A 22,333-nucleotide genomic window follows, 5' to 3' on the forward strand; every position below is an offset into this window, starting at 1 on the left:
GCGTTCAGAAGAAGAATGCGCTTGCAACAAGGAATCAGGAAAATATCCAAACTGGGCAAAAAAACGATGGACCTGCCTCGCGGGATTAGGGCGGTCTCAAAACCACACTTTCTGCTTAATGAAAGGGCTAAGAGTATATCGGCATTCGCATTAAGATTCCCACTAAGCGGCATTCATTGGACAATGCATCTGGAAGAGGTCCCCACTGTGGCGGAGAGCGGGTAGATGCCGCGTCAAAGACCCTGAAAGGGGATAGGGGGAAACAAAAAACCCAGGCTCAAGAACGCGATGATGGTTGGGCAGTCAGCCGGCGATCGGATTGGAAGGCCCTGGGATGCGAGCCTCTCAGGGATCCACCCAAGCAAGCAAGAGGCTCGAAGAGGTTGGCCATATCAGAGGTTCTGATTGCATGTCTATGGAGCGATAACGGCGGAAAAGCGATAACGCGCGCTATCGATATTGCAAACTCGCAGTTTCTCATTCTTCCAACTTATGCCCCTCGAGTAAGGGCTTCCACACAAGCCCCAATGCGAACGCGCACGAGACAATCAATATTTGCGGCTTAAACCACCCCAGACGAGGCATAGATTACACCTGACTCTTGGAAAGTTACTGAGGATTTGTGGGGTACTATATACCGTTCTTGATTAGTTCAACGGCATCGCCAGCAGTTCATCGGTGCAAATGACAATCTGAACAGTCAATTTCCCAGCCAGTTCATAGCCCCTAATTGGGGATAGATTGCGGCAGTGAAAGGGGTAGCTCCAAAAGCTGAAATGTTGCGCGATATATCGATAATGCCATCGCTTAGTGGATGTCTTGAGAGAATATCGAATCTGCCGTGTGAAGCAAGTTGATGTGACGGCCGCACGTCACACCGTTTCTATTTCGAACCAGTAGGCGCTCTGATTCCTTCAGCTCTCGATCCACAGGAGGCAAGCTGGTGGTTCCTGCATCGGCCGCTCATTCCGATCCCCACGTCCAAGTCTTCGTGTGAGTTTACTTGACGAAAATGCTTCAAGTGGGCGCCTTCGTTTCAAACTTGTGATTGCTTGTGATTGCATCTCCTTACCGCGACGGGCGTGGTGAACGAGCTGCTAAGTTTTTGAGGCTTCTCCGCACTGTATTTACTCCCTGAGTCGCAAAAGGAATCCTCGCTTGCAGGAGCGGCCCCTCCTTGAGCTTCGGTTCTTCTTGTCACGTGGAAGGTTTGTCTCACTTGCTAAGGACATCGCGGTGTGGAAGCTGTTGCATCCCCCTCCACGTGCAGGCATTGGGACGATCGTTTCTGTCTGAAATCGTCAGGGCCAAATTTTAATTCGCCACGAAATCGATATATCCAACGCAGGAGCCCTACATACTCTTAGCGATATTTATATATCTCCGAAACAGTATCGTCACTCCCAGCTACTCGCTCTGGAGAGCTCCGTCAACAGTCTTTACTGACTCATCATATGTTTGTCTTTGTACGGCGTGGTTTTTCAGCAGGTTGTGTCGCAATAATGGCCTCACCGGATCTTCGCTTGGGAAGGATGACCCCATGTTTTTTTCCCTCTGGTTGCGGGGGAAGTTGCCCAGCCAAACTTCTAATTTGTCCATCTCGGCTCGTCAGCACAAGCTCGACATTTGAAATCTTTCGTGGGTGTTTCTCAATCTCCCTATTTGTCCTCTTGTATTCTTAGTTTCAACGCAATAGACCGCTTAAAGTAACGGCAAGTATATCCACAAGAGTCGAAGCTTCACCCTCCCCAATCCCCCGATTCCCCAACACCATCACTGCCTCTAGCGTTCTACGAGCCGTGACGTCTATTTAGGCATTGTCAGCCTGCAGAAGCTGCACGAGTCAGTCTCGAATTCGATTTCCAATTGATCAGTTGGATCAGTCGTAGGGATCCAGCCTCAAGATGAATAGCGAGCGCTACGTTAGTTTAGCCACCCAAACAGTGAGCTCGCTGAATGGTCCCATGTTGGCCCGCATCTGCATCACCGTAAGATCGCATGCTCTATCTAATGGTCGCCAGAACGACTAGTTAACGCTAGCCCAGGATTATTTCGGGAATACTATGTTCGATGCCCTCGTCCTCCCTACTGCCCCAATTACGAACTATTTCAAAGAAACTACTGGCTTTGAACCAACTCATTTTACCCCTCAAAGTGCAACCCAATGCTGGCATTCCGTATCTGTTCTTACCAGACACATGTAATAGATGCCTCCCATTTCACGCGTGCCCAGGATATCGCAGGGATGCTCCTCAAGGGCAAGATAATTGTCGGATACCAGCTTTGGCTTTCTTTGAGCGTAAGCACCCCAGTCACCATTCTACCAATATCCTCCTGAGTCGTTCCGTGGCGCAGGCTCTGGGACTCTCCCATCCGGCCGATCAGACTCGAGACTGTGGAACCTACTTCCCATTTCAAACCGCCATCACCCCAGGGTTAGTGATGTTGATGCTGACCAGGCACACTCTATGTTGACGCTCCAGTAGTGAGGACGGTTTCAAATCGTTGATTAGACACTTCATGAAGTGGACGATTCGGGATGTCCTCACCAACACTGTGAGTGCTTGTGCCGTATACTCACCCCAAAACCCGAACTGGCTATCCTCTGACAGGTCGAGGATGCGCGCGCTGCCATGGACCTCTTTCGATCCGTAGAAGTTGATTGGGAGGCGCTAATCGCCAGGATGGTTTGGCCGTGTCTGCTTCCTCCCCCCGAATATTTGAATTGCTATTCGTAGGGGGATGTCGGTCATTTTGTTCATCACGGCCATCTATAGATTATCCGACCCTCCATCGGTGCTAGTCTAAATGTTCCATATATGTATAAGCCTTGCTGGAATCAGCCGACCTCACACTAGGCAGGTGACCAGCCTCTATCAAGGTATATAATATGGACGAAGTTATTGTGCATGGCACCGGCGCTTTGTCTTTCCTCATCGAGAAGGATCACGTGCTTTAGAATTTTCTAATTCAGTTTCGCAAGCCAAGCGCTGACTAACTTGCAGCCAAAAACACTCAGCTCTCCTTGTTGTTGGTCCTCAGACCCCTTGGAAGCTATGAAGGGGTTTATAAGTGTAGCGCGAGCTTCTCGTAGAGGGACGCTCGGGGCCCAAAGCCTCGCACACTCTCCACGGTGACAGATGCACGTCTGAATGAGAGTCGCAGCACGCGCAACGCTCATATTGTTATGTTTAGGCCGCCCCCACCCAACAGATGACTGTCCTGCCGAACAAATTGAGAGTTGTTACTGAGAATTCGTACGGGCATTTTAGCTCTCTCGGTGTTTACATCGATGCAGGTTCGAGGTACGAGTCGGCACGAATGTCTGGCGTAAGCCACATGCTAGATCGGATGGCATTCAAGGTATGGACGTCCAAAACCCCTGATTGTTGATTTTCGCTAATTTTCCCGCAGTCCACAGAATCCTGCAGTGCGGCGGAGATGTCTTCTGCTGTTGACTCACTCGGTGGCCAAATCGTGTGCTCGTCTTCTCGGGAGAGTATGATGTACCAGTCATCCCACTTTAATTCTGCGACTCCTCTTGCTATGTCTCTGATGGCGGATACAGTGCGGCGGCCTCTGTATCTTTCCGAAGAAGTGAACATGCAACGTGATGCAGCCGCGTACGAAATAAGGGAGATTAACACCAAACCGGAGATGATACTCCCAGAGATATTGCACCAAGTTGCTTATCAAAGCAACACTATAGGGAATCCTTTACTATGTCCAGAAGATCGCTTAGCGCACATTGATGGTAATCTGCTGAGAGAGTTCTCGCAGACATGGTTTCGACCGGACAGAATAGTCATTGCTGGGGCGGGCTTGTCACATGAGGAGCTCGTCGAGCTAGCAGATAAGCACTTTGGTGATCTCAAAGCTCCTCCAGCGTTGGAACCATCCCAAGCGGCGAAGAACGTTTTGCCTCATCTCCTCAGCCCCACTCACATACCGTCACCATCACTATACAAGTCATTAACAACCGCTGCCACAGCTTTTCTAAGCCCGAAACCGATAGCAGAACCTTCCTTCTCCACACTAGCATCGGCGAAGGCGCGATACACGGGCGGACATCTGTTCCTACATCGGCCAGACGAGGAGTTCAATCATGTTTATATTGCATTCGAAGGCTTCCCCATAAATAATGATGATATATACACACTAGCCACTATTCAGATGCTTCTTGGTGGAGGCGGGAGTTTCTCAGCTGGTACGTCTGCCTATTCCTGCTTAGAGAGCCATCGATGGACTTGTAAACATAGGTGGTCCCGGGAAGGGAATGTATTCGCGGTTGTACACCCACGTACTCAACCATCACGCACAAATCGATCATTGCTCCGCGTTTCATCATATTTACTCTGACACCTCACTGTTTGGGATTGTAGGAACATCATACCCTTCAATGGGGCCAGACGGTCTCGTTCCTATCATGATCCACCAACTTGCCTTGCTGGCTCATGGGGATATACCCGCCCCGGAACTTTCCCGAGCTAAGAATCAGCTAATGAGTTCACTGGTGATGGCGTTGGAGAGCCGAGCAGTTGAAGTAGAGGACCTTGGACGCCAGGTCTTAGTGCATGGACGGAAAATTAGTGTGCAGGAAATGTGTGCCAAAGTGGAGAAGGTGTCTGCCGCAGACGTACGCCGAGTAGCAGATGAAGTGTTCGGCACCGCTGCGCGGACCCAACCAACTGTCCTTATCATGGGAAGGGAAGATGCGCCGGATTGGAAACGCTCGTTCCGACAGTACGGTGTGGGTCGTGACGAGTAGATCGCTTCTTCACAAGCCATCGAAGGGGTCTGAGTAAGTATGTCTTATCAGTATTCTGATATGCGATATGGCGATCGTGATTCACGTCAGTTGTATTATCATAGCTATTTCGAGGAAACCAAAACCAAAACTGAAGGAATTGAATAAAGAAGATAATGGATTCATATCACCCCTAGACATTCCTACTCGAGCTCCTCATGGCTGTATTGTTGACAAGCCAATTTCAACGTGGTTCAGCTTTACGGGTTACAATAACATCATGGCTTTTGGTGCCCTGCTTTTCTTATATTGAATTGCATCCTTACCACAGCGAGGAGTTCGTATGTACATGTATCTGGTAATCCTATCGAAAGAAGCCAGAATCATCAGAAGCCCACTAGGTAGGATTTCAGTCTCTGTTAGGCAGGACTCCAGCTTCTATGACTTCGTAATATTAGATCGATAGTTAAGGTGCTCACCTCGTGGCTAACCTAACTATGCCCCGATCAGCCCGCATCTTGTTTAATGGCAGCAGTCGCTATGACAGTTCAGTGCACTGTCAACACGGACTTCCCGTTAAAGAGAGGCTGGTCACCTGCCTAAGGTACACGGAGCCAGGCGATCGGTCTATATACTAGTGTTGCTCTGACTGGCACGATCCGCGCGCACGTGCAGTCGGTGACAGGGAATTGACACGCACGTCGGTGTCGGTGCGTCGCTTTGGGTGCCAAGCGAACGTCAAGAATCCCATCACAAAATCGCCCTGCGCTGCGTCAGTGACTCGGCATTTTTTTCAATATATGAGTTACCACCCAATCAGGCACGTATAGTAATGTGAGGGGCTCTTACGTCTCGTCCCCGTGCCTATCACCGCAAAGTTTGAATTTATCCCCAACTCCCGAATGGTGGGACTACGAGCGCTGCTGTCAGCCACGCTTGGCGCTCCTCTTTGCAATCTTGTTACATATCCGAATTTGACTCTAAGCGTCCCGTCCAGAGCGCCCGCCGGCGCCAACGTTGTGCAGGACAACTTTCTAGGCATCTCGATAGAGTTGAACATAGTAAACACACTGAGTGAGTTTTCGTGAGATCCAGATCCATAAAAGTCAAAGCCTCATTGGTTCGGGCCTTTCGCATGTCTTTCATTTGGCGAATTCCTAGTTGGAGAGTCGCCTGAGTCGATACCAACGCCAGTCATCAACCTTCTTTCAGCCTTGTCATGGCGCGTTACACAACCGCTACGGCTGCGAGTTGGAGGGAACAGCGTAGATGCAGGCTCCAAATATGACCGTAGGGCGAAGACAATGATAACTTTAACCTCAATTCTACGATCCGGGATTTACCTGATTTACCAGTGACTTATGGACCTCAACTCCTGACAACCCTGAAGGTCTTGCTATCTGACAATAGTTCTGATCTTATAATTGATCATGATTTGTCAGAAACTGGGTGATGCAGTGGGCGGCAGTACGCATGTACTTGGGTTGTCCTCCGTACCCCCGAGAATGTCACGGACGTCATTCAATTCGTCTATGATTCTCAGCATGTCTTAGGAGATTCCTTGATAACGCTGCAGCTGGGTAACGTAAGTCCATCAGACCGCGATTCATGTATCGAGTTTACTCTTGAGGGTTCCAGGAGCCAGATATGTTTATTATTCATGGTTATCGTCCCGGGAATTATACCAGGCAGCAATATGTGAGGAGCATTTTAATTCCCCTTGTCAACAGCTTCTAACTCCTAACCCCGTCAGTACGACGAATTTGGCACAGTAACAAGCCAACTCCAATCCTCGTCTTTTGGGGATCTTGTCCCCAAGCCGACTCTCGGTGCACCGTCCTTCTGCTGCTTTTGGTATGCCCTTCCGCGGTCCATTTCTGGCATACTGAATGCAACGTCACCGCAAAGGAACCTGAATGACTCGTTCCGAGAAGGTTCATAGCTCGGAATATGAAGTTCTCAACTATGTCTTGTGCGCACATATACCTTCATCATTGTGATAGTTGACGAATGCGGATTATGCGCTTCACTCCAGGTACCAGCATTATCCAGAAACATCATGTGTTCCTGGCACATGGAATCTCTCATACTTTCTTGATCATACCAACGGTAATTCCAGTTCACTCCATTTCCTTCCATGATGCTCATGCCGCCATTGTTTATAGTGGTTCAGCTTGCTCGAATACAAGCACCTGGGGTATCTCTAGCGAGGGCTGCGGGAAAGCCTGTCATTCTCTTGGAGTTCAACTCCGTGTCATGCGGTGGGAAGCGAGGACAATCAGACACAGCAAGTGTTTCCTCGTGCTGTACATGTGTATAAGGTACTAACGTCTTGGTACGTAGTTTGGCGTTGCGATGTGGACTATAGATTATGTCCTATCACTTGCAGTCAACAATTGGACAGCGGCATACATCCACACCCGAGAAGCGGGGATCTCGTACAACTTAATCAATCCCCCTAACCCCCGTAATTCAGCTTGGAGCGTTGGCCCTCAGTATTATTCCTTGTTATTCCTCGCAGAGGCGTTGCAAGGTGTGCCTGGAGATCATTCGGGCTCAGTCATCGTCGCGGACCTAAATCTTCCCACTACCACCACCGTGTCTCTCGCTGGATACGCCATATACGATAAAGGGGCGAAATTCTTCAGCGGATTGTCCTTATCAACTATGGGGACATACGAACTACAGATTGCTCCGCGAGGCCTGCGCTTACATTTACTGTGCCTTCTAGCATTCCTCGTACTGCTAACAACAGAACCCTTAGCACGAAATATTTTGCAGCGAGATGTGTGACAGAATCAAATGTTTTTACCTGGGGTGGGCAAGCCGTTGATAGTGATGGTATGCTGTCGTTGGGATTACCTGCGCCGAACGAGAGCGTGATAGTCTGCTCGCAGGGATGCGAAGTATTAGTCCCTAGTCCAGGCGTCGTGCTGATAAACTTAGACGTGGGCTCGCTACCATTGCGAGGCTCTCCTGCAGGGGACACAAGTGCGAGCGTGGCGAGCCCCACCCAGACTATGTATACTGCGACCACAAGCAGAAATGAGGCTCCAATGAAGCTGCAGCCATTTGGCATCCATTTGGCTGTTGCACTTTTGTCGTCGGGGATTTTATCGTTACATGTCGTTTACGATGTTTTGGTTGCATGACTATTGGAGTTCATCTCAACAAGGGAATCAAGGGGAGATAACGTGTTATTGAAATCTGACATACTAAACAGAATCAAGTGCTGTTTGATTCCATCTGTACAAAGCGGTAGCATTCAGCTCAGAGTTTGAGTCGATGGGGACGTCACTTCCCGTAGTGGTCAGAGTTGGATGATTGAGCAGTTCTCGAGCCATGGTCCGATTGCATGCGATGTGTGGGACCAGCAAGCTGGTAAGTGATTCCGAAAGACTTTCCACCAAAGGTACACTCAGGGTGCAATGAATCAACCGCAGTGGCTAACGACAATTAACTGTATTTGTTTTCCATGGAGCCTGTGGTTTGTGGATTGAATCAATATTTGCGTATTCGAAGCCAAGGATCCCGAGATTTTACCCTGGTATGAGACACGCTGCACTAGTTTCCGCATGATCTGTTTGAGAAAGATGCCTCCCGAGTTGCCGTGGAATGCCATCAAAGTAGTAATAGGGATTTTGACAGTGTTAGTGGAATCCTTATAGTTATGAAAAGGAGCACGGACTTAAAAATCTTAAATCGGCCTAGCTGGGTAACGTAGTGTCGGTAGAACCAACTTTCCTAATTTGGTATACTTGACAACCGACAACGCGATTCCAATAAATGGCGGTGTCATGGCTATATATGATGTCTGGTTGCACCTTCCCAGTTTCCAAGCCGATCTTCTTGCATAATAATTGTATCTTCTAATCAGTCGCATGACATGCTGGGACATAGCGTTGTCATGGTTAGTCTTCTCGGTGTTTTTGGTGTCCTTGCCTCACGATTGGGGCTGAAGCTTAATTGCTACATGCGACCCATCCCACAACATCTCTCAGTTCACGACAGTCAGTCGGTATGCGAGGAAGGCTGGGATCAATGTCAGAGCAACATAGTAGATCACGCGTACGCAGTGTAGGACAAAGGCCTAGGCCTAGGGTCAACACCGAGTCGGATATATCCCTGTCAACGATACGCTTGGTACATTTGAATACTGGGCCACGGCGGTAGGAAGGGCCTCATATCAGACAAAAGTGATAAGATAAAAATAAATGCTACTTGTGGAACGTAGTAGTGTAAGCGCAACAGAGAAACGGGCAAAGGGCCATGAGCCGGGTTTGTCCCGTTTGATGGGAATTCATATGGCCATGTAATGTATTGGTGATGGGGTATGAATGTGCTTACTTAAACGGGTTGTCAAACGGAGTGGCGCCGTCACTTCCGCCATTCAAAGCCTCAGGTATTAGACGCTACACGGCAGTGCTGGCTCCGATCCTGACCTCTAAGCATGACGGAGCAACACCCGATGTTGTAAACGGCGTTTCGGATAAGGCAACCCGGTTCCCAGCGGCTCACTCGTAGCACAGATGTAAGATAGAAGCAGAAATATAACTGGTGATTTGGGGTTAATGTCCGTGCGTATATATATATATATATATATATACAAAGGAATGAATAAAGAGGAAAATCTATGAGGCAACTCCTGTGCAGGCTGCGCGCTTAGTAAAACCCCTCCACATGCCGCCCGGATATCTCCGGTGACTCGCATTTCCAACACCTGAATTTCCTGAGGGTGTTGCTGGATACTGCAAATGAGCTGAACGGAGTTTTTAGTGGTAAATAGGCCCCTGGATTGCTCCGGACAGGGATGAGCATAAACATGGCAGGGAACCATCAGAATTAAAATTATTCATTTGATTTTTGGGCTAGTTCCAAGATACCTAACACCTGTTATGTCACACGGCTGCAGCACATGCATTAATAATTCCGACACATCCAGACACTGCCATCCTTTCATTGGGGGTCTAAATTGGTGTATATGGTGCACCAACAATGTTATAGCTGATATTGAGGTGAAACAGGGTCATGGTATCCCACAGTTGTACTGAACTCGAGATGAGCGCCAGGCGGCTAATGCAATACACTAACGTTATCTATCAGTAGGGCTCAAATAGCTATGGTGCACTGAGAAAGGGTCTGTATACAGTCTAATGCACAGTTACGTCGGGTCTAGTGGCCTCAATCGGCAGGTGTTTCATGGAGGGGAATTGGGGCCTTCACAATTGGCAATTGGAAGCCCGTTCGTTCAGTAAACTCAGAATCAATTCTCATAGCGATAAGACTGAATTAAATTTGGCAAGATATAAGTAGTACAGGTAGAGGGCGTCGAGCGATGCACGCATTCGTGACCTTAACTAAGCGCTCGTTCTCATAGATGAGAGTGGTCAATATTTAGTGCCCTTGGTTCACTGTTGCTCAGATCAGTTATTGATATTATACAGGATATAATATCAATAGCTGATATGCCTCCCGGCGGCTCGTTCATCCAACAACCAGCCAATCTGGTACATAATGTGAGGGGCCTCAGCCATCGCCGCACAATCTGAACTTGTCCCAGCTCCCAAATGGTGGGACTACGAACGCTGCTGCCAGCTACGCTTGGCACCCCTCTGCTCAATCTTGCTGCATATACGAATTTGACTCTAAGCGTCCCTGCCAGAGCACCCGCCGGCGCCAGCGCTGTGCAGGGCAACTTTTTAGGCATCTCGATCGAGTTGAACATAGTAAACACACTGAGTGAGTTTTCGTGAGATCCAGATCCCCATACAGAGTCAAGGCCCTCATTGGTTCGGGCCTTTCGCATGTTTGTTATTTGGCGGATTTCCTAGTTGGAGAGTCGCCCGAGTCGATACCAAAGCCAGTCATCAACCTTCTTTCAGCCTTGTCGTCGCGCACCGCGCAACCGCTACGGTTACGAATCGGAGGGAACAGCGTAGATGCAGGCTCCAAATATGACCCTAATGCGAAGAAAATGATCAACTTTAACCTCAATTCCACATTCAAGGCTGTACCTAATTTACCAGTGACCTATGGACCTCAGCTCCTGACAACCCTGAAGGTCTTGCTATTTGACAGCAGATCTAATCTTATAATTGATCACGACTTGTCAGAAACTGGGCGATGTGGTGAACGGCAGTACGAATGTACTTGGGTTGTCCCTCAGTACCCCCAAGAATGTCGCGGACATCATTAAATTCGTCTATGATTCTCAGCAAGTCTTAGGAGACTCCTTGTTATCGCTGCAGCTGGGTAACGTAAGTCCATCAGACCGTGATTCATGGTATCGAGTTTACTCTTGAGGGTTTCAGGAGCCAGATTCGTTCCCTTCCCACGGTTATCGTCCCGAGAATTATACCAGGCAGCAATATGTGAGGAACTTTTGATTTCCCTCGTCAACAGGTTCTAACTCCTGGGCCTTGTCAGTACGATGACTTTCGCACAGTAACAAGCCAATTCCAATCCTCGTCTTTTGGGGATCTTGTCTCCAAGCCGATTCTCGGTGCACCGTCCTTCTGCTGCTCTTGGTATGCTCTTCCGCGCGTCCATTTCCCAGGTTTGGCATACTGAATGCTACGTCACCGCAAAGGAACCTGGATGAATTGGTCCGAGAAGGCTTCATAGCTCAGAATGGTGGCGTTCTCAACTATGTCCTGTGCGTACATATTCCTTCATCATTGTGATAGTTGACGAATGCGGATTATGCGCTTCACTCCAGGTACCAGCATTATCCGAAGTCGTCATGTGTTCCTAACACATGGGATTTCTCGTACTTTCTTGAGCATACCAACGGTGATTTCGGTTCACTCCACTTCCTTCCATGATGCTCACTCCGTAATTGTTCATAGTGGTTCAGTTTGCTCAAATACAAGCGCCTGGGATAGCTCTAGCTCGGGCTGCAGGCAAACCTGTCATTCTCTCGGAGTTCAACTCCGTGTCATGCGGTGGGAAGCGAGGACAATCAGACACAGCAAGTGTTTCCTCGTGCTGTACATGTGTACAAGGTACTAACGTCTTGGTACGTAGTTTGGCGTTGCGATGTGGACTATAGATTTTGTCCTATCACTTGCAATCAACAATGTGACAGCGGCATACATCCACACCCGAGAAGTGGGGATCTCGTACAATTTAATCAATCCCCCCAACCCCCGCAATCCAGCTTGGAGCGTTGGCCCTCAGTATTATTCCATGTTATTCCTTGCAGAGGCGTTGAAAGGCGTGCCTGGAGATCCTTCGGGCTCAGTCATCGTCGCGGACCTAAACCTTCCCACTTCCACCACCGCGTCTCTCGCTGGATACGCCATATACGATCAGAAGGGTGAAATTCTTCAGCGGATTGTCCTTATCAACTATGGGGATATACGAACTACAGATTGCTCCGCGAGGCCTGCGTTTACATTTACTGTGCCTCCTAGCATTCTTCCTGCTTCTAACAACAGAACCCTTAGCACGAAATATTTTACAGGGGGATGTGTGACAGAGACAAATGCCAGTGTTCTTACTTGGGGTGGGCAAGCTGTTGGTGGTGATGGCATGTTGTCGTTGGGATTACCTGCGCCGAACGAGAGCGTGATAGCTTGCTCGCAAGGATGCGAAGTATCAGTCCCTAGTCCAAGCGTCGTGCTGATAAACCTAGACGGGAGCTATTGAAGGGCTCTCTTGCAGGGGACACAAGGGCGAGCGTGGCGAGTCCCACCTAGATGATCTATGCTGCAGCCACAAGCAGAAACAAAGGCTTCAAGGAAGCTGCAACCATTTAGCATTCATTTGGCTCCTGCACTTTTGTCGTCGGGGATTTTATCATTACATATCGTTTATGATGTTTTGGTCGCATGATTATTGTTCGACTCAACAAATTAAAGGAATTATGGGGAGAGAACGTGTTATTGAAATCTGGCATACTAAGTGCTGTTTGATTCCATCTGTACAAAGCTGGACGACTGAGCAGTGATCGAGCCGTGATTCGATCGCGTGCAGATGTATGGGACACTTCCCAAGGAGGCGGGGGATACCACCAAACATACACTCAGGTGCAATGAATCGAGGAAAGGAGAGAAGGGTGGAATTGGGGAAATTTCATTGGAAAATCAAGATAGCGGCGGTTTGATTAAAAGACTGTCATCATTGAAATGATACACACTATACTGGCCCATCATGATTGTCGTCCTGAGCTACCCGCTATGGTTAGCAGTCTTGTACTGACTACGACATGTAATGTAAAAGGCTCCCAACCTCGTGCTCATCCTTGCGCATTGGGCGATGCATCATGTATGACCCAGGCGAAGGAATATCACCCGGTCGGAGATAGGGAATGACCATGTTTTGGTTGCCTCCAATAGTCATATAGGAATCATAGAATCTTATAATTTCTCCCAGTCGAGTTCGCAGAGGATGAGCAATTTCCTCAGGCCCCATGTGCAGCGTGTGATCGATAAAAAGAGGGGTCATATGGAATGTGGTACGAGGGATGACGGGGACCTGCCCAGGAACCGAACCATCCGAGGGTTTATGCATATCATTCATACTTTTTAAAAGTCGTAGTTGACGCGAGGCAACATTTGATACCTGGGAAGGGATTTGATGGAGTATAGGGACTTGCTGGGGAGGAGGAACGATGGGGGTGACAGGAGCCGGAGTATAAGGACGAGATATGGCCTTTCGCCTGGAAGAACTTTTCAACGGGGGAGCGGGCTGGCAAACCTCATTCGGATCTGTTGGGGTTACACAGTCCGAGCTCAATTCTGAGTTGAACAGACGAGCGTCGTGTTTGTATGCCCGAATTCTGGCTGGGGGGTCACGAGTATCAGAAAGGGCTCTGAGTGCGTCATTGGATCTTTCAGGGGACTGAGCGAATGCTTGGTGCAAGCTAGGTCTGGAATAGCTGAAGGCTAACTCTTCAGTTTCCTCAGACAACCGTGCAATGTTTTCGCCCGATCTCCGAAGCGGCGTGGCACTCCTCTGCGGGGCGACATCACAAGGGATGGCGGGGTTTCTAGGGGTGGCTACGGTCGGAGCAGGGGAGGGAGGCGTGTCCACGTCCTCAACTGGGTTTTGAGCAGACCTTGGAGGTTCGAGAGCTAATGAGAGGCTCTTCAGAAGCCTCTGACAGTCTGCAGCCATCGCGTGGAAACACGAGGCATGCTCTTCGGGAAGTGGTGAACTTGTAGGATAGTCTTCAATAGCCTCAATCAGACGCGAAAACCCTCGAACCCTTCTTGAACCACTGCACTTTTCCCACGCTTTGTTCACCGTCGGATCACTCATGCCTCGTCCCCCCGTGGCTTCGAGAAAGCGACTGTTGAAAGAGTTTCCAAAGGCTTTGGCCTCGCCCACGGTAACCTTAAGGATATCGTAAGATGAGTCGCATGGCAGTTGGGCAGTAGTTGGTACTACCTCGGGTTCCGGACAAGTCGGGGCCTTGGAAATAGAAGGGGAGACAGGAGGCGCTGGAGTGGGTGAGCCTTCAGGAGAAGACTGCTCGTAAGCTTCCCATTCGGAGTCGGTGCTAGGAGTCCTTCTTCCGTCAGGAGGAGCGGATTCGGGAGCAACCTCCCAAAGGTCAAGGCTCTCTTTCGGAGAAGAAATCGGATCGCACTTGATGCTGGGGAAGGTGGGAGTGGAAGGTTGAGGTTGAGACACCCCTAAGCTCTTCGCGGTAGCCTTCGTCGTAGGGAATATGGAAAGATGCGCGGAGAGTGGTGTGGTCAGACTGGTGGTTGAATCTTTGGACGAGCGAGACAAAGCCAAGCTGGAGAAATGGGCGAATGCAATACGAACAATCTACACAAAGGATGTTGGTCAGAAATATAGGAGGGTGACCTCCGTCTCACAGTTCCGGTCGTTGCATCGTGATCCCCGAACAGAGTGTTCATTATTTCTTTCTGCAGGTTCAAATATGCATCACGACACGGCAAAGAGTTCGACACTGAAAATATTACGTCCGCGTCGCACCCTTTGACGTTGTTTTGGCAAGTCACAACGCTCAGGAACTCGTCGGCAGCCTTCTGAAGGTCCGGCGAAATAGGCGGTGCACAGACCTTCGTATTCGCCGTCTTGACACAAAGGGGAGCACTTCCGGATTTAGGACTCCCGCATAACGCATACTTCTGGAGTGGTCGTGGAACGATCAGGGACAAGCATTAAGGGTAGGAGATTAAGACTTACAGAGGAGAAATTTGGCCCTCGCTGAAGACAAGAATTACAAAGGACACTCATTTCGACAGAAGGGAAGGGGCTAGCGCGTGCCATTTGGTTCATGGAGTGGTTGAGCGCAGACGAACTTAAATACCTTTTTGAAGCAAGTTGCCACTCCCTGATTTGGTGGAAGCAGTAAATTGAGTCCCAAAGCGACGGAGTAAGGATTGGCGTTCATCACTGAGTGGTATTTTTGGTAAGCTCGTGAATTCGTAAATTGTTTGAGATAAAGCAAAATTGCTCAGCATGTACTAGAGGGATGTGTGAATGTAATCGCACAAGATCATACATAGTACGCGCTCTTTCTATCTGCCGGTGTGGGAGAAGTGGCGGAATGTGGCGGTGACTCGGTGCCAAAGCGCTCTGCATGAATGAGTGGCGCAGCCACTAGAACTGGGTTTTTCGCTTTGGCAAGGGGTTTCCCAGTCCCGTGCTCTTTCTCTTCCCTTTCCATGACTAAAATGATTTTTCAATGGGATGGGCACTTCCTGGGGTCGCGTTGGGATCAGGACAACTCACCTTGTTCCCATTCACGCCATACCGCTTCGTCCATTTTGTCTGATTCTTCCTTAGAAACCTTCCGGTCTCCAAAAAAGCTACTAAGGCTGGCGACTAGAGTTTCGCCGTAACTTGGGTCCGTGGGCTTGATTGGCGACGCGCCTTGAGGCCCAGCTTCTGGCTTGCTTGCCAGAGCCATCAGCCTGGAATATTCGGAGGCATCTACACGCTCCCCAGCCTTCAAGCGACGGTGTATCCCACTCAGGATACTTTTCTGAGCAACAAGCTGTTGTTTCTCTTCGATTTGTTGCCGACGTTGATAGATGAAATGCGTAGAGATCGAACACAGGAACATGGCGCTTATAATAGGGTCTAAATTTCGATGGGCCCACATAGGGGATGACCAATGACCGAAGAGTAATTGGTGATGGGTAAATTTGCGCAAAGCCAAAAATTGTCTTGCTGTCTTTCCCACGACCACATTGGGCGTTTGAATCGAACTGAGACTACAGGTCCCACAGGTCCCACACCTTCACCCACCTTGTGACATGGGCCAGTTGGAGCTCGTCAATGCCGGGGCCTGTGTCTGAGCAAGCGCTGATAATCTAACCAATTTTTTTGGGTGGGATTCCGTCGATACTCCACCGTGCGAAGAGGCTGCGTTCAAAACCAGTCACCGATCGTTCGATGCGACTCGTTTTGTCCTTTGCACAAATATTTGCTCTAATGGCTCGCAATCCGCATGGTTATGACAGAGTGTGAGGCTCGGCGCTACTGAAATTCTCACGAGGTTGCAGTAACCTACCGCAGTACCGTCCCTCTTGCTAGCATGTAATCGAAACTCGGCAGCTTGGATTTGATGCAAAGTGCGTTCCATCGTCCGAAAAATGGTTTCGATGCAAGCGAAAGCGTTTTATAGTCCTTCACGAGCGTCACTGCCGTGTTCATGAACAAGGGAATATTGAGACGCACATTATCCACCGCTTTAGCCGCTTTCTTTATATACTCTAGATACAGCTTCGAAACTTTATTCTGCTCTTTGGGACTTGGACGGTGTTCGAACGAAGTTGCCTAGTCTGCGATGGTGAAATGGGCCAACGGGTCGACCTAACTCTGCAATCCGTTTGTTCTCCACACACCACCTACGCCGCAGCTCCTGATCTGCGTTTGTGTGAATATTGGGCATCACTACAGGAAACCCCACAAAGAGCTAACGAGGCCTATTCTTATGGAACAACAGAGCTTAATTAGGGACCTGGCCAACTGCTTTGTTCTTGGAAATCTGATTTGGTGCTGGCTTCCCGGTCCGAGACAGCGTTCTCCATTGATTGGATCTGATTTCGAAATTCACAAGGGACCTTAGCTCGCCTCGCGGAAGCTGCATGGGCAGTGAATCACGGTGCTGGTTATGCGCACCAAGGTCGCCACTCTATAAAGCTCATACGGTTCATGTTCAGCAGTAGGCAGGTTACCAGCCTCTATTAGTATAGAGTTCAGCAGCAGGCCAAGGGTAAAGGCAAAAGGAGAATGCCAGCGGCATTTCAACAATATTAAGTCAGACAAAGGAATGTTAGTGGAAAAAGCATGATAATCGGAGGCTGCAAATCAATTCAATCATGTTTCAATCCAAAATCTTCGCGGGACATGGGATGAACTTATGGTCGTAATGGTACAGTACAGCCCTATCCGGTTCCATTTCAAGAGCCATGGCGAAATGGCCTTTTACGGATATGCAGATCAGGAACGGCTCTACTATCATGACGTGTGTTCCAAATACGAGGGAAATTATGACACCGAAGACTCATTGCACTGCAGTGCATATATGTAGCACTACAAGTTTGCCTGGTACGGTTTGCGTAGCAACGCTTTGAGGAAACCATGTAAGGCCCGTTTGCCAGAATAATGGAGTTGGGGTCGGGGACGCACTCAAACTAGAGAGTCTGTACGCAATTCCATCATGTGCTGCATGGCCGGATCGATGTTCAAAGAAATACATAGTCCTCTCTCATGCACGATGATGCATGTGCATGGATATGTGTAAACATTGTTATCTCTGGACGTGCTTCCATGAAGACTGCATCGTAATCTGAACTCGAACTTTCCACTGTTTGAACTATCCGGATCTGAGACGCGTTTTTGAGGCCAACACCAAGTTGAGCTATTTTTCCAAATCTCAGACTTCCTACCACCGAAACCAAACTAAAATTATACCGGTCAGTCTTGAAAAATCAAACAAGGCATGCATCGCTTCTATCATAACGTTCTTCCACCCAATGACTGCAGGACACCTGGGAGCGGCATGACAGACCTGTCGATTATTTCGCGCGCGAGTCCATCGATTCGTAACTGAGCAGGAAACTCCGATGGTGAGCCGATCGTTGAATTGTCAAAATCGAATGACGTTGCCTCCCACGTATTTAGCGCACATGCTGACTTGAATCAATCTCCACAAGCCTGTCGAAACACAGTGTGATTTTTCAAAAAGCAACATTCTCTAAATTCAACGTGGTCTATAGTCGTCACGTAAACAAGACCTGGACCTGGACCTCTCGAAGAACTTTTTCTGTCATCATCGGATTATCTTGACTTCGAAAGGTCGCTGAGAAGATTACTAAGATGCTTTAGATGGTGTACAGAGGATGTTCATTCAGTTTCTTGCACTTTGGTCAGGCCGAAGATGTTCAAGTGGTTCAAGAGGAATATTATTGCTCCTACGCGGACCAGCTGTTAAATGTAAAGCTGAACAGAGCTCCATCGTCTCATCACCCCAACCCCTTCGGGGACAAATCAAGAATTGCAAACATGGGCAAGGGGATGTCATCGCAAACCCTGATCCAAGGACGCTTGTTCCTCATCCCCCCGCTCCTGGATTGGGTGCTGAAGAGTTACACAATCCTGGGACTCTCATCGGCCTGGAACGGTCTCCAGGTTGCCTCATTGTGGCATAATGGGTTGATGTATCCCGTCGCACCCCGAAGGAAACTAACTTGCTGTGAGCCTCGACCTTGCTGGAAGACTCTGACAAGGATAATGTCAAGGGGGTGTGGTGACAGAAACCCAATCGGTGAACAACAGCTGAGTGACATGCTGTTTGTACACCCTAGGTGCAACCCGGAGCCCGCATACCAACCCAAACAGTTTGAACCAAAGGGCCTGAGAAACCAGTGCAGCGTGACTTGAGATGGTTAGGGTACTTAGGTTGCACGCACAGTGTCGGCCCCACTCATTAGAGCTTTTTGTCTTTCACATTCCTGTCCAGACTTCAGAAGTTCTCTAAAGCTCCAGTCATGTTTTTTCTGCGACTCGGTATCTGGCCGTGTTTAGCTTCATTATCATTGACGCTGCTAGCCACTTGTATCCCAAGAGACGGCCTGGATCCTGACCCCTCCAGAGTGGGGTTGTCTTTGTCAAAGATCCAGATCATGAACTGGTGAAGGCATGTGTGCTTCTTTGTTATGTTTAGACCCAAGTACAGAAAGTCTGAGTGTGAAGCGAGGGACTCAAATCCCCATGTAATCTTAATCTTGAGTGTCATGCGAAAATTATAGATAAGAGAATAGGGCAAGCGAAGTGGCGATCGACAAAGGTCCGATATACATGGTGGAGGCCGCACAAAACTTCCGAGCTTGCTGTATAGACTTCCGCCTGGAGTAATCAAAATAAGTCGCGCGAGCTGTTAGATCAAACATTCCTTGGCAGAGAGTAGATTATGACGCCTCACAAAGACTCAGAGGAAACAACCAAACTGTACAGTCGATGCCCAGTTGGTTTTGAAATTACATTGCTTCCGGACGCCCAGCTTCCTCAAACCCTTCTTGTGAGCCATAAGACTCGAGGAAATTCCCCACATCTTCGACTAATCGTTGGCACCACGTCGTAGTCTGGTCTATTTTCGAAATGTCATCCGATCTCACCTGGTTACTTGTCAAAAACTGGAACTCGCACCAACGCACACGCACCACTGATGGCACTATCTTCTCACTGGAGCCTGTACAGCCAATTTCTCTCTGGACTTACGGTGATAGGGTCTGACATATACGTACCTTTAGGGCAACGTTCGCAATATACAATCTCGCACGTTCTCCGGTTTGGCCAATGAAAAGGTACATCCGCAATCCCATTTTGCTCTTATAAGTGTTGCATTTAATGTGATGCTCGGGTGTAGGTTTTCGACATCAAGGAGTCGAAAGGAACAGTGGAGATCCTTGCCCGCACGGATGACGCTCGCCCCAACCAGGTGAAACCCAGCTTTACTTCCACCAAGCTCCGCCGCAACGCTGGTCCAAAACATATCAAGGAGGCCATCGATGGTTATGCTGAGCGTGGATACAACCCAAGACTTAGGAAGGCAAGCCTCTCATCCTCAACTTAAATTGCGCCTTCCTAATCTCACATTTACCTGTACAGATTGCTACCCGTCGTATCGCCGCTTTGATCCGCAGCACTCATCCTCCAAAGATAGTGTCTGCTTCGGAATCCAAGAAGAAATCAACACGTCGTTCCCAGAAAACCGTGGGGAAGAAAAAGGCTGAATAAACGTTGCGATGTTGTAGCGTTACTTTATGCTTGCTTTGATTTCCCCAATATGCCATTGTTCTCTCACTCTTGTTTGGCTATAATCCTGATCTTGTGTGCGATGGACGCGCAGCGAGAGAGGGCGTGGTGACAACCCAGACAAACGCTGAATACAATCGGAACCGCACTCGAAGGTTGTAAAATCGAGCTGGTAACAAAAAATCGAAAATCAGGAAATGAAAGAAACGGCAGACAGAACCAACCCAAGGATGAAGGGATACGGCGGAGGACGCGAAGCGAAGAGAGGGGAAGGCACAGGGGCCGATGCGTGCAGTGGATGCAAAAGAAGGAAAGGCACGAAGCCGAAGCGTTCAGCGGAACGCGAGAGAGAGAATAAGACAGTGCAGCGAAACAAGTAGAGGACGATTAGCCAGAAAACAATAAGATGATAAGAGCTACATAACGGATGCGGGGGGCACAACAGTCTCGTGCCTCCATTAAATCCCAATGGGTAAGAAACTTCTGAAATTGCACTTATGGGGCTGGATTTAAGCGCCTCGTGGCTGTGTGTGCGTGGGAATGTAGAGGTTTTAACTTGACGCCGCTAAAGATTTATGTTTAGAGGGCCTCGCCCCGCCTCCAGTGATGAACCCGGCTCGAAGGCAACAGATGCCCCGGCTTTTAGTGAACTAACAGATACCGAGCCGTCCAACAATGCAACGTCGTGGTTCTCTGGCTATCTGCAGGACAAGTATGTACAGCTCCGAATGTCATTGTCTTAGCCCTGTAGCTAAGTAATTCGCAGTCCTTACTTCTCTGCTGGATTTGGCTTAATGGTGTGCTCAAACTGCGATGCGCACCGTCTACCACTGAACGTCATTAGGGTGTAGGAGCTGGTTTAACAGTGCTTCGAAGGGGAACCATAGGACTGGCTGGGTTGGCGCGCCGTCGGCTACTGATTTCTCTCGAGATTCCTTCGAAAGACCGCGCGTACCCATGGTTTCTTGAGTGGATGTCAATTCAAAGCAAAATGCGGCAGCAATCCCAAGGGTTAAGTCTTCGTAGCCACCAGCTAAGCGTGGAAACAAGTGTAAAACAACATGATAATGGGGGCTCGGACGTTCAATTTAGCCTGGTTCCTGGGCCTGGGACTCATTATTTGCAGTATAAGGGAGCATGGATGCAAGTACGAGACCCCGAAATTCTCTTATTTATTTAGTTTTGACTTCAGTGCCTTTCTAAGGTTGTTCGTGAGCGTGACTCAAAGATGCTGGACCTAAACTCTGGGACCCCTTGGGAGACCATAACACTGACGGCCCTATCGAGGGATCGTTATTTGTTCCCGCATCTATTAGCTGAGGCCCGAGAGGCGGCCACATCAGGACAAGAGGGTAAAGTTGTAATTTACACTGCGTGGGGTGCAGAGTGGAAACAATTTGGCCAGCCCCGGCGAAAGCGCGATATTCGAAGTGTTGTCCTTGAGGATGGTATCAGCAAGCGTATCGAGGAAGATTTAATGCACTTCCTGACGCGATCGAAGTGGTATTCGGAACGTGGTAAGTCTGAGTGAAAGGATATGGTTTAACCTCACTCAAATTTACTTCGTGATGTCAGGGATCCCTTATAGACGTGGATACCTCTTGCACGGACCACCAGGAAGTGGCAAGACCTCATTCATACAAGCACTAGCTGGAAAGCTAGCCTATAGTATATGCGTGTTGAACCTCTCCCAAAGGGGGCTCATGGATGACAAGCTCAACCATTTGCTGATGAATGCACCTGAACGGAGCTTCATTTTGCTTGAGGATGTTGACGCTGCATTCAGTAAACGAGTCCAGACCTCAGAAGACGGGTATGGCAGCCAAGCGCTATTTCGATATCACCCATCTCACCACATCACAGATATCAATCATCAGTTACATTCTCTGGACTCCTTAACGCCCTAGACGGAGTGGCTTCCAGTGAAGAACGGATCATTTTCATGACCACGAACCACTTAGACCGACTTGACGCAGCACTCATACGCCCAGGGCGTGTCGACATGATGGAGTGCCTGGGCGATGCTTCCACAGAACAAGCCAAGACGTTGTTCCTCCGCTTCTATGGCAGTATTGAGGAGGATGAGAGTAGCCAACCAAAACACCATCCAGTTTCACAATCCCAAGAGATTGGTGCCCTTGCCGACGAGCTGATCCAAAAGCTGCAAGCCAGGAGGGGGGAGTCTGGTCTCAGCATGGCCTCACTTCAGGGCCACTTTATTCGACACTCAGCCAAGAGTGCGGTCGCCAACATTGAGGAGCTATTTACTAGTGTGTCCGTGCGAAATGAAAGTCCTTAATATGTATCAAGGCACGACACAGTCCCTGCGCCATCGAGAAT

General features: G+C 49.0%; 10 protein-coding genes across 10 annotated transcripts; 6 read left to right on the top strand and 4 right to left on the bottom strand.

Moving 5' to 3' along the window:
* The first annotated feature begins 2,045 nt into the window (after positions 1 to 2,045).
* EI90DRAFT_3053184 (uncharacterized protein) lies at positions 2,046 to 2,906 on the top strand. The gene is made up of 5 exons (XM_039060008.1): positions 2,046 to 2,154; positions 2,208 to 2,299; positions 2,356 to 2,435; positions 2,487 to 2,556; positions 2,613 to 2,906. The coding sequence occupies exons 1-5, from the start codon at positions 2,064 to 2,066 to the stop codon at positions 2,736 to 2,738; spliced, it is 459 nt and encodes a 152-aa protein (XP_038917310.1). The 5' UTR covers positions 2,046 to 2,063; the 3' UTR covers positions 2,739 to 2,906.
* A 307-nt stretch (positions 2,907 to 3,213) lies between these two features.
* EI90DRAFT_3145299 (mitochondrial processing peptidase) lies at positions 3,214 to 4,768 on the top strand (the record flags this gene model as incomplete). The annotated part of the gene is made up of 3 exons (XM_039065266.1): positions 3,214 to 3,363; positions 3,415 to 4,207; positions 4,260 to 4,768. The coding sequence occupies 3 exons, from the start codon at positions 3,214 to 3,216 to the stop codon at positions 4,766 to 4,768; spliced, it is 1,452 nt and encodes a 483-aa protein (XP_038917311.1).
* Positions 4,769 to 6,663: 1,895 nt separating this feature from the next.
* EI90DRAFT_3122222 (uncharacterized protein) lies at positions 6,664 to 7,540 on the top strand (the record flags this gene model as incomplete). Its single annotated transcript, XM_039063472.1, has 4 exons — positions 6,664 to 6,719; positions 6,783 to 6,856; positions 6,913 to 7,040; positions 7,091 to 7,540. 4 exons carry the CDS (start codon positions 6,664 to 6,666, stop codon positions 7,538 to 7,540), a joined length of 708 nt encoding a protein of 235 aa, XP_038917312.1.
* A 2,774-nt stretch (positions 7,541 to 10,314) lies between these two features.
* Positions 10,315 to 12,397, top strand: EI90DRAFT_3122223 (uncharacterized protein; the record flags this gene model as incomplete). The annotated part of the gene is made up of 9 exons (XM_039063473.1): positions 10,315 to 10,486; positions 10,579 to 10,808; positions 10,861 to 11,004; positions 11,059 to 11,118; positions 11,174 to 11,274; positions 11,337 to 11,402; positions 11,466 to 11,539; positions 11,596 to 11,723; positions 11,774 to 12,397. The coding sequence occupies 9 exons, from the start codon at positions 10,315 to 10,317 to the stop codon at positions 12,395 to 12,397; spliced, it is 1,599 nt and encodes a 532-aa protein (XP_038917313.1).
* A 218-nt stretch (positions 12,398 to 12,615) lies between these two features.
* EI90DRAFT_635909 (uncharacterized protein) lies at positions 12,616 to 14,217 on the bottom strand. The gene is made up of 2 exons (XM_039067884.1): positions 12,980 to 14,217; positions 12,616 to 12,918 (listed from the first exon to the last, which is right to left on the bottom strand). The coding sequence occupies exons 1-2, from the start codon at positions 14,009 to 14,011 to the stop codon at positions 12,835 to 12,837; spliced, it is 1,116 nt and encodes a 371-aa protein (XP_038917314.1). The 5' UTR covers positions 14,012 to 14,217; the 3' UTR covers positions 12,616 to 12,834.
* A 41-nt stretch (positions 14,218 to 14,258) lies between these two features.
* Positions 14,259 to 15,120, bottom strand: EI90DRAFT_635827 (uncharacterized protein). Its single transcript, XM_039067883.1, has 3 exons — positions 15,036 to 15,120; positions 14,912 to 14,981; positions 14,259 to 14,853 (listed from the first exon to the last, which is right to left on the bottom strand). The coding sequence occupies exons 2-3, from the start codon at positions 14,960 to 14,962 to the stop codon at positions 14,452 to 14,454; spliced, it is 453 nt and encodes a 150-aa protein (XP_038917315.1). The 5' UTR covers positions 14,963 to 14,981; positions 15,036 to 15,120; the 3' UTR covers positions 14,259 to 14,451.
* On the bottom strand, positions 15,115 to 15,972 carry EI90DRAFT_635767 (uncharacterized protein). Its single transcript, XM_039067882.1, has 2 exons — positions 15,461 to 15,972; positions 15,115 to 15,397 (listed from the first exon to the last, which is right to left on the bottom strand). Exons 1-2 carry the CDS (start codon positions 15,831 to 15,833, stop codon positions 15,225 to 15,227), a joined length of 546 nt encoding a protein of 181 aa, XP_038917316.1. The 5' UTR covers positions 15,834 to 15,972; the 3' UTR covers positions 15,115 to 15,224.
* A 2,688-nt stretch (positions 15,973 to 18,660) lies between these two features.
* On the bottom strand, positions 18,661 to 19,184 carry EI90DRAFT_636050 (uncharacterized protein). Its single transcript, XM_039067885.1, has one exon. The coding sequence runs from the start codon at positions 18,972 to 18,974 to the stop codon at positions 18,702 to 18,704; it is 273 nt and encodes a 90-aa protein (XP_038917317.1). The 5' UTR covers positions 18,975 to 19,184; the 3' UTR covers positions 18,661 to 18,701.
* Positions 19,185 to 19,198: 14 nt separating this feature from the next.
* Positions 19,199 to 20,240, top strand: EI90DRAFT_3053202 (ribosomal L28e protein family-domain-containing protein). Its single transcript, XM_039060009.1, is given in 5 exon segments — positions 19,199 to 19,429; positions 19,489 to 19,542; positions 19,605 to 19,787; positions 19,847 to 20,170; positions 20,181 to 20,240. 4 exon segments carry the CDS (start codon positions 19,337 to 19,339, stop codon positions 19,973 to 19,975), a joined length of 459 nt encoding a protein of 152 aa, XP_038917318.1. The 5' UTR covers positions 19,199 to 19,336; the 3' UTR covers positions 19,976 to 20,170; positions 20,181 to 20,240.
* Positions 20,241 to 20,757: 517 nt separating this feature from the next.
* On the top strand, positions 20,758 to 22,292 carry EI90DRAFT_2971294 (BCS1 N terminal-domain-containing protein; the record flags this gene model as incomplete). Its single annotated transcript, XM_039055718.1, has 5 exons — positions 20,758 to 20,790; positions 20,838 to 21,140; positions 21,198 to 21,510; positions 21,569 to 21,806; positions 21,857 to 22,292. Exons 1-5 carry the CDS (start codon positions 20,788 to 20,790, stop codon positions 22,290 to 22,292), a joined length of 1,293 nt encoding a protein of 430 aa, XP_038917319.1. The 5' UTR covers positions 20,758 to 20,787.
* Between the last annotated feature and the right edge of the window lie 41 nt (positions 22,293 to 22,333).

The sequence above is a fragment of the Cantharellus anzutake genome (genome assembly GCF_015039405.1).
Source record: "Cantharellus anzutake strain C23 chromosome Unknown EI90scaffold_18, whole genome shotgun sequence".
Lineage (NCBI taxonomy): Eukaryota > Fungi > Basidiomycota > Agaricomycetes > Cantharellales > Hydnaceae > Cantharellus > Cantharellus anzutake.

What these genes read in the sequence shown, in the direction of transcription:
- EI90DRAFT_635827 (XM_039067883.1), bottom strand. Translation starts at nt 14,962, where the DNA reads ATGAGTGTCCTTTGTAATTCTTGTCTTCAGCGAGGGCCAAATTTCTCC. An exon ending in GAGGGCCAAATTTCTCCTCT is followed by an intron (nt 14,854 to 14,911) that starts GTAAGTCTTAAT and finishes CGACCACTCCAG; the next exon opens with AAGTATGCGTTATGCGGGAG.
- EI90DRAFT_635909 (XM_039067884.1), bottom strand. Translation starts at nt 14,011, where the DNA reads ATGAGTGATCCGACGGTGAACAAAGCGTGGGAAAAGTGCAGTGGTTCA. An exon ending in TGCGCAAGGATGAGCACGAG is followed by an intron (nt 12,919 to 12,979) that starts GTTGGGAGCCTT and finishes CATAGCGGGTAG; the next exon opens with CTCAGGACGACAATCATGAT.
- EI90DRAFT_636050 (XM_039067885.1), bottom strand. Translation starts at nt 18,974, where the DNA reads ATGACACTCAAGATTAAGATTACATGGGGATTTGAGTCCCTCGCTTCA.
- EI90DRAFT_3053184 (XM_039060008.1), top strand. Translation starts at nt 2,064, where the DNA reads ATGTTCGATGCCCTCGTCCTCCCTACTGCCCCAATTACGAACTATTTC. An exon ending in AACTCATTTTACCCCTCAAA is followed by an intron (nt 2,155 to 2,207) that starts GTGCAACCCAAT and finishes CACATGTAATAG; the next exon opens with ATGCCTCCCATTTCACGCGT. An exon ending in CAAACCGCCATCACCCCAGG is followed by an intron (nt 2,436 to 2,486) that starts GTTAGTGATGTT and finishes ACGCTCCAGTAG; the next exon opens with TGAGGACGGTTTCAAATCGT.
- EI90DRAFT_3053202 (XM_039060009.1), top strand. Translation starts at nt 19,337, where the DNA reads ATGTCATCCGATCTCACCTGGTTACTTGTCAAAAACTGGAACTCGCAC. An exon ending in CTATCTTCTCACTGGAGCCT is followed by an intron (nt 19,430 to 19,488) that starts GTACAGCCAATT and finishes ACGTACCTTTAG; the next exon opens with GGCAACGTTCGCAATATACA. An exon ending in CCGGTTTGGCCAATGAAAAG is followed by an intron (nt 19,543 to 19,604) that starts GTACATCCGCAA and finishes GCTCGGGTGTAG; the next exon opens with GTTTTCGACATCAAGGAGTC.
- EI90DRAFT_635767 (XM_039067882.1), bottom strand. Translation starts at nt 15,833, where the DNA reads ATGTGGGCCCATCGAAATTTAGACCCTATTATAAGCGCCATGTTCCTG. An exon ending in ATGGCGTGAATGGGAACAAG is followed by an intron (nt 15,398 to 15,460) that starts GTGAGTTGTCCT and finishes AAATCATTTTAG; the next exon opens with TCATGGAAAGGGAAGAGAAA.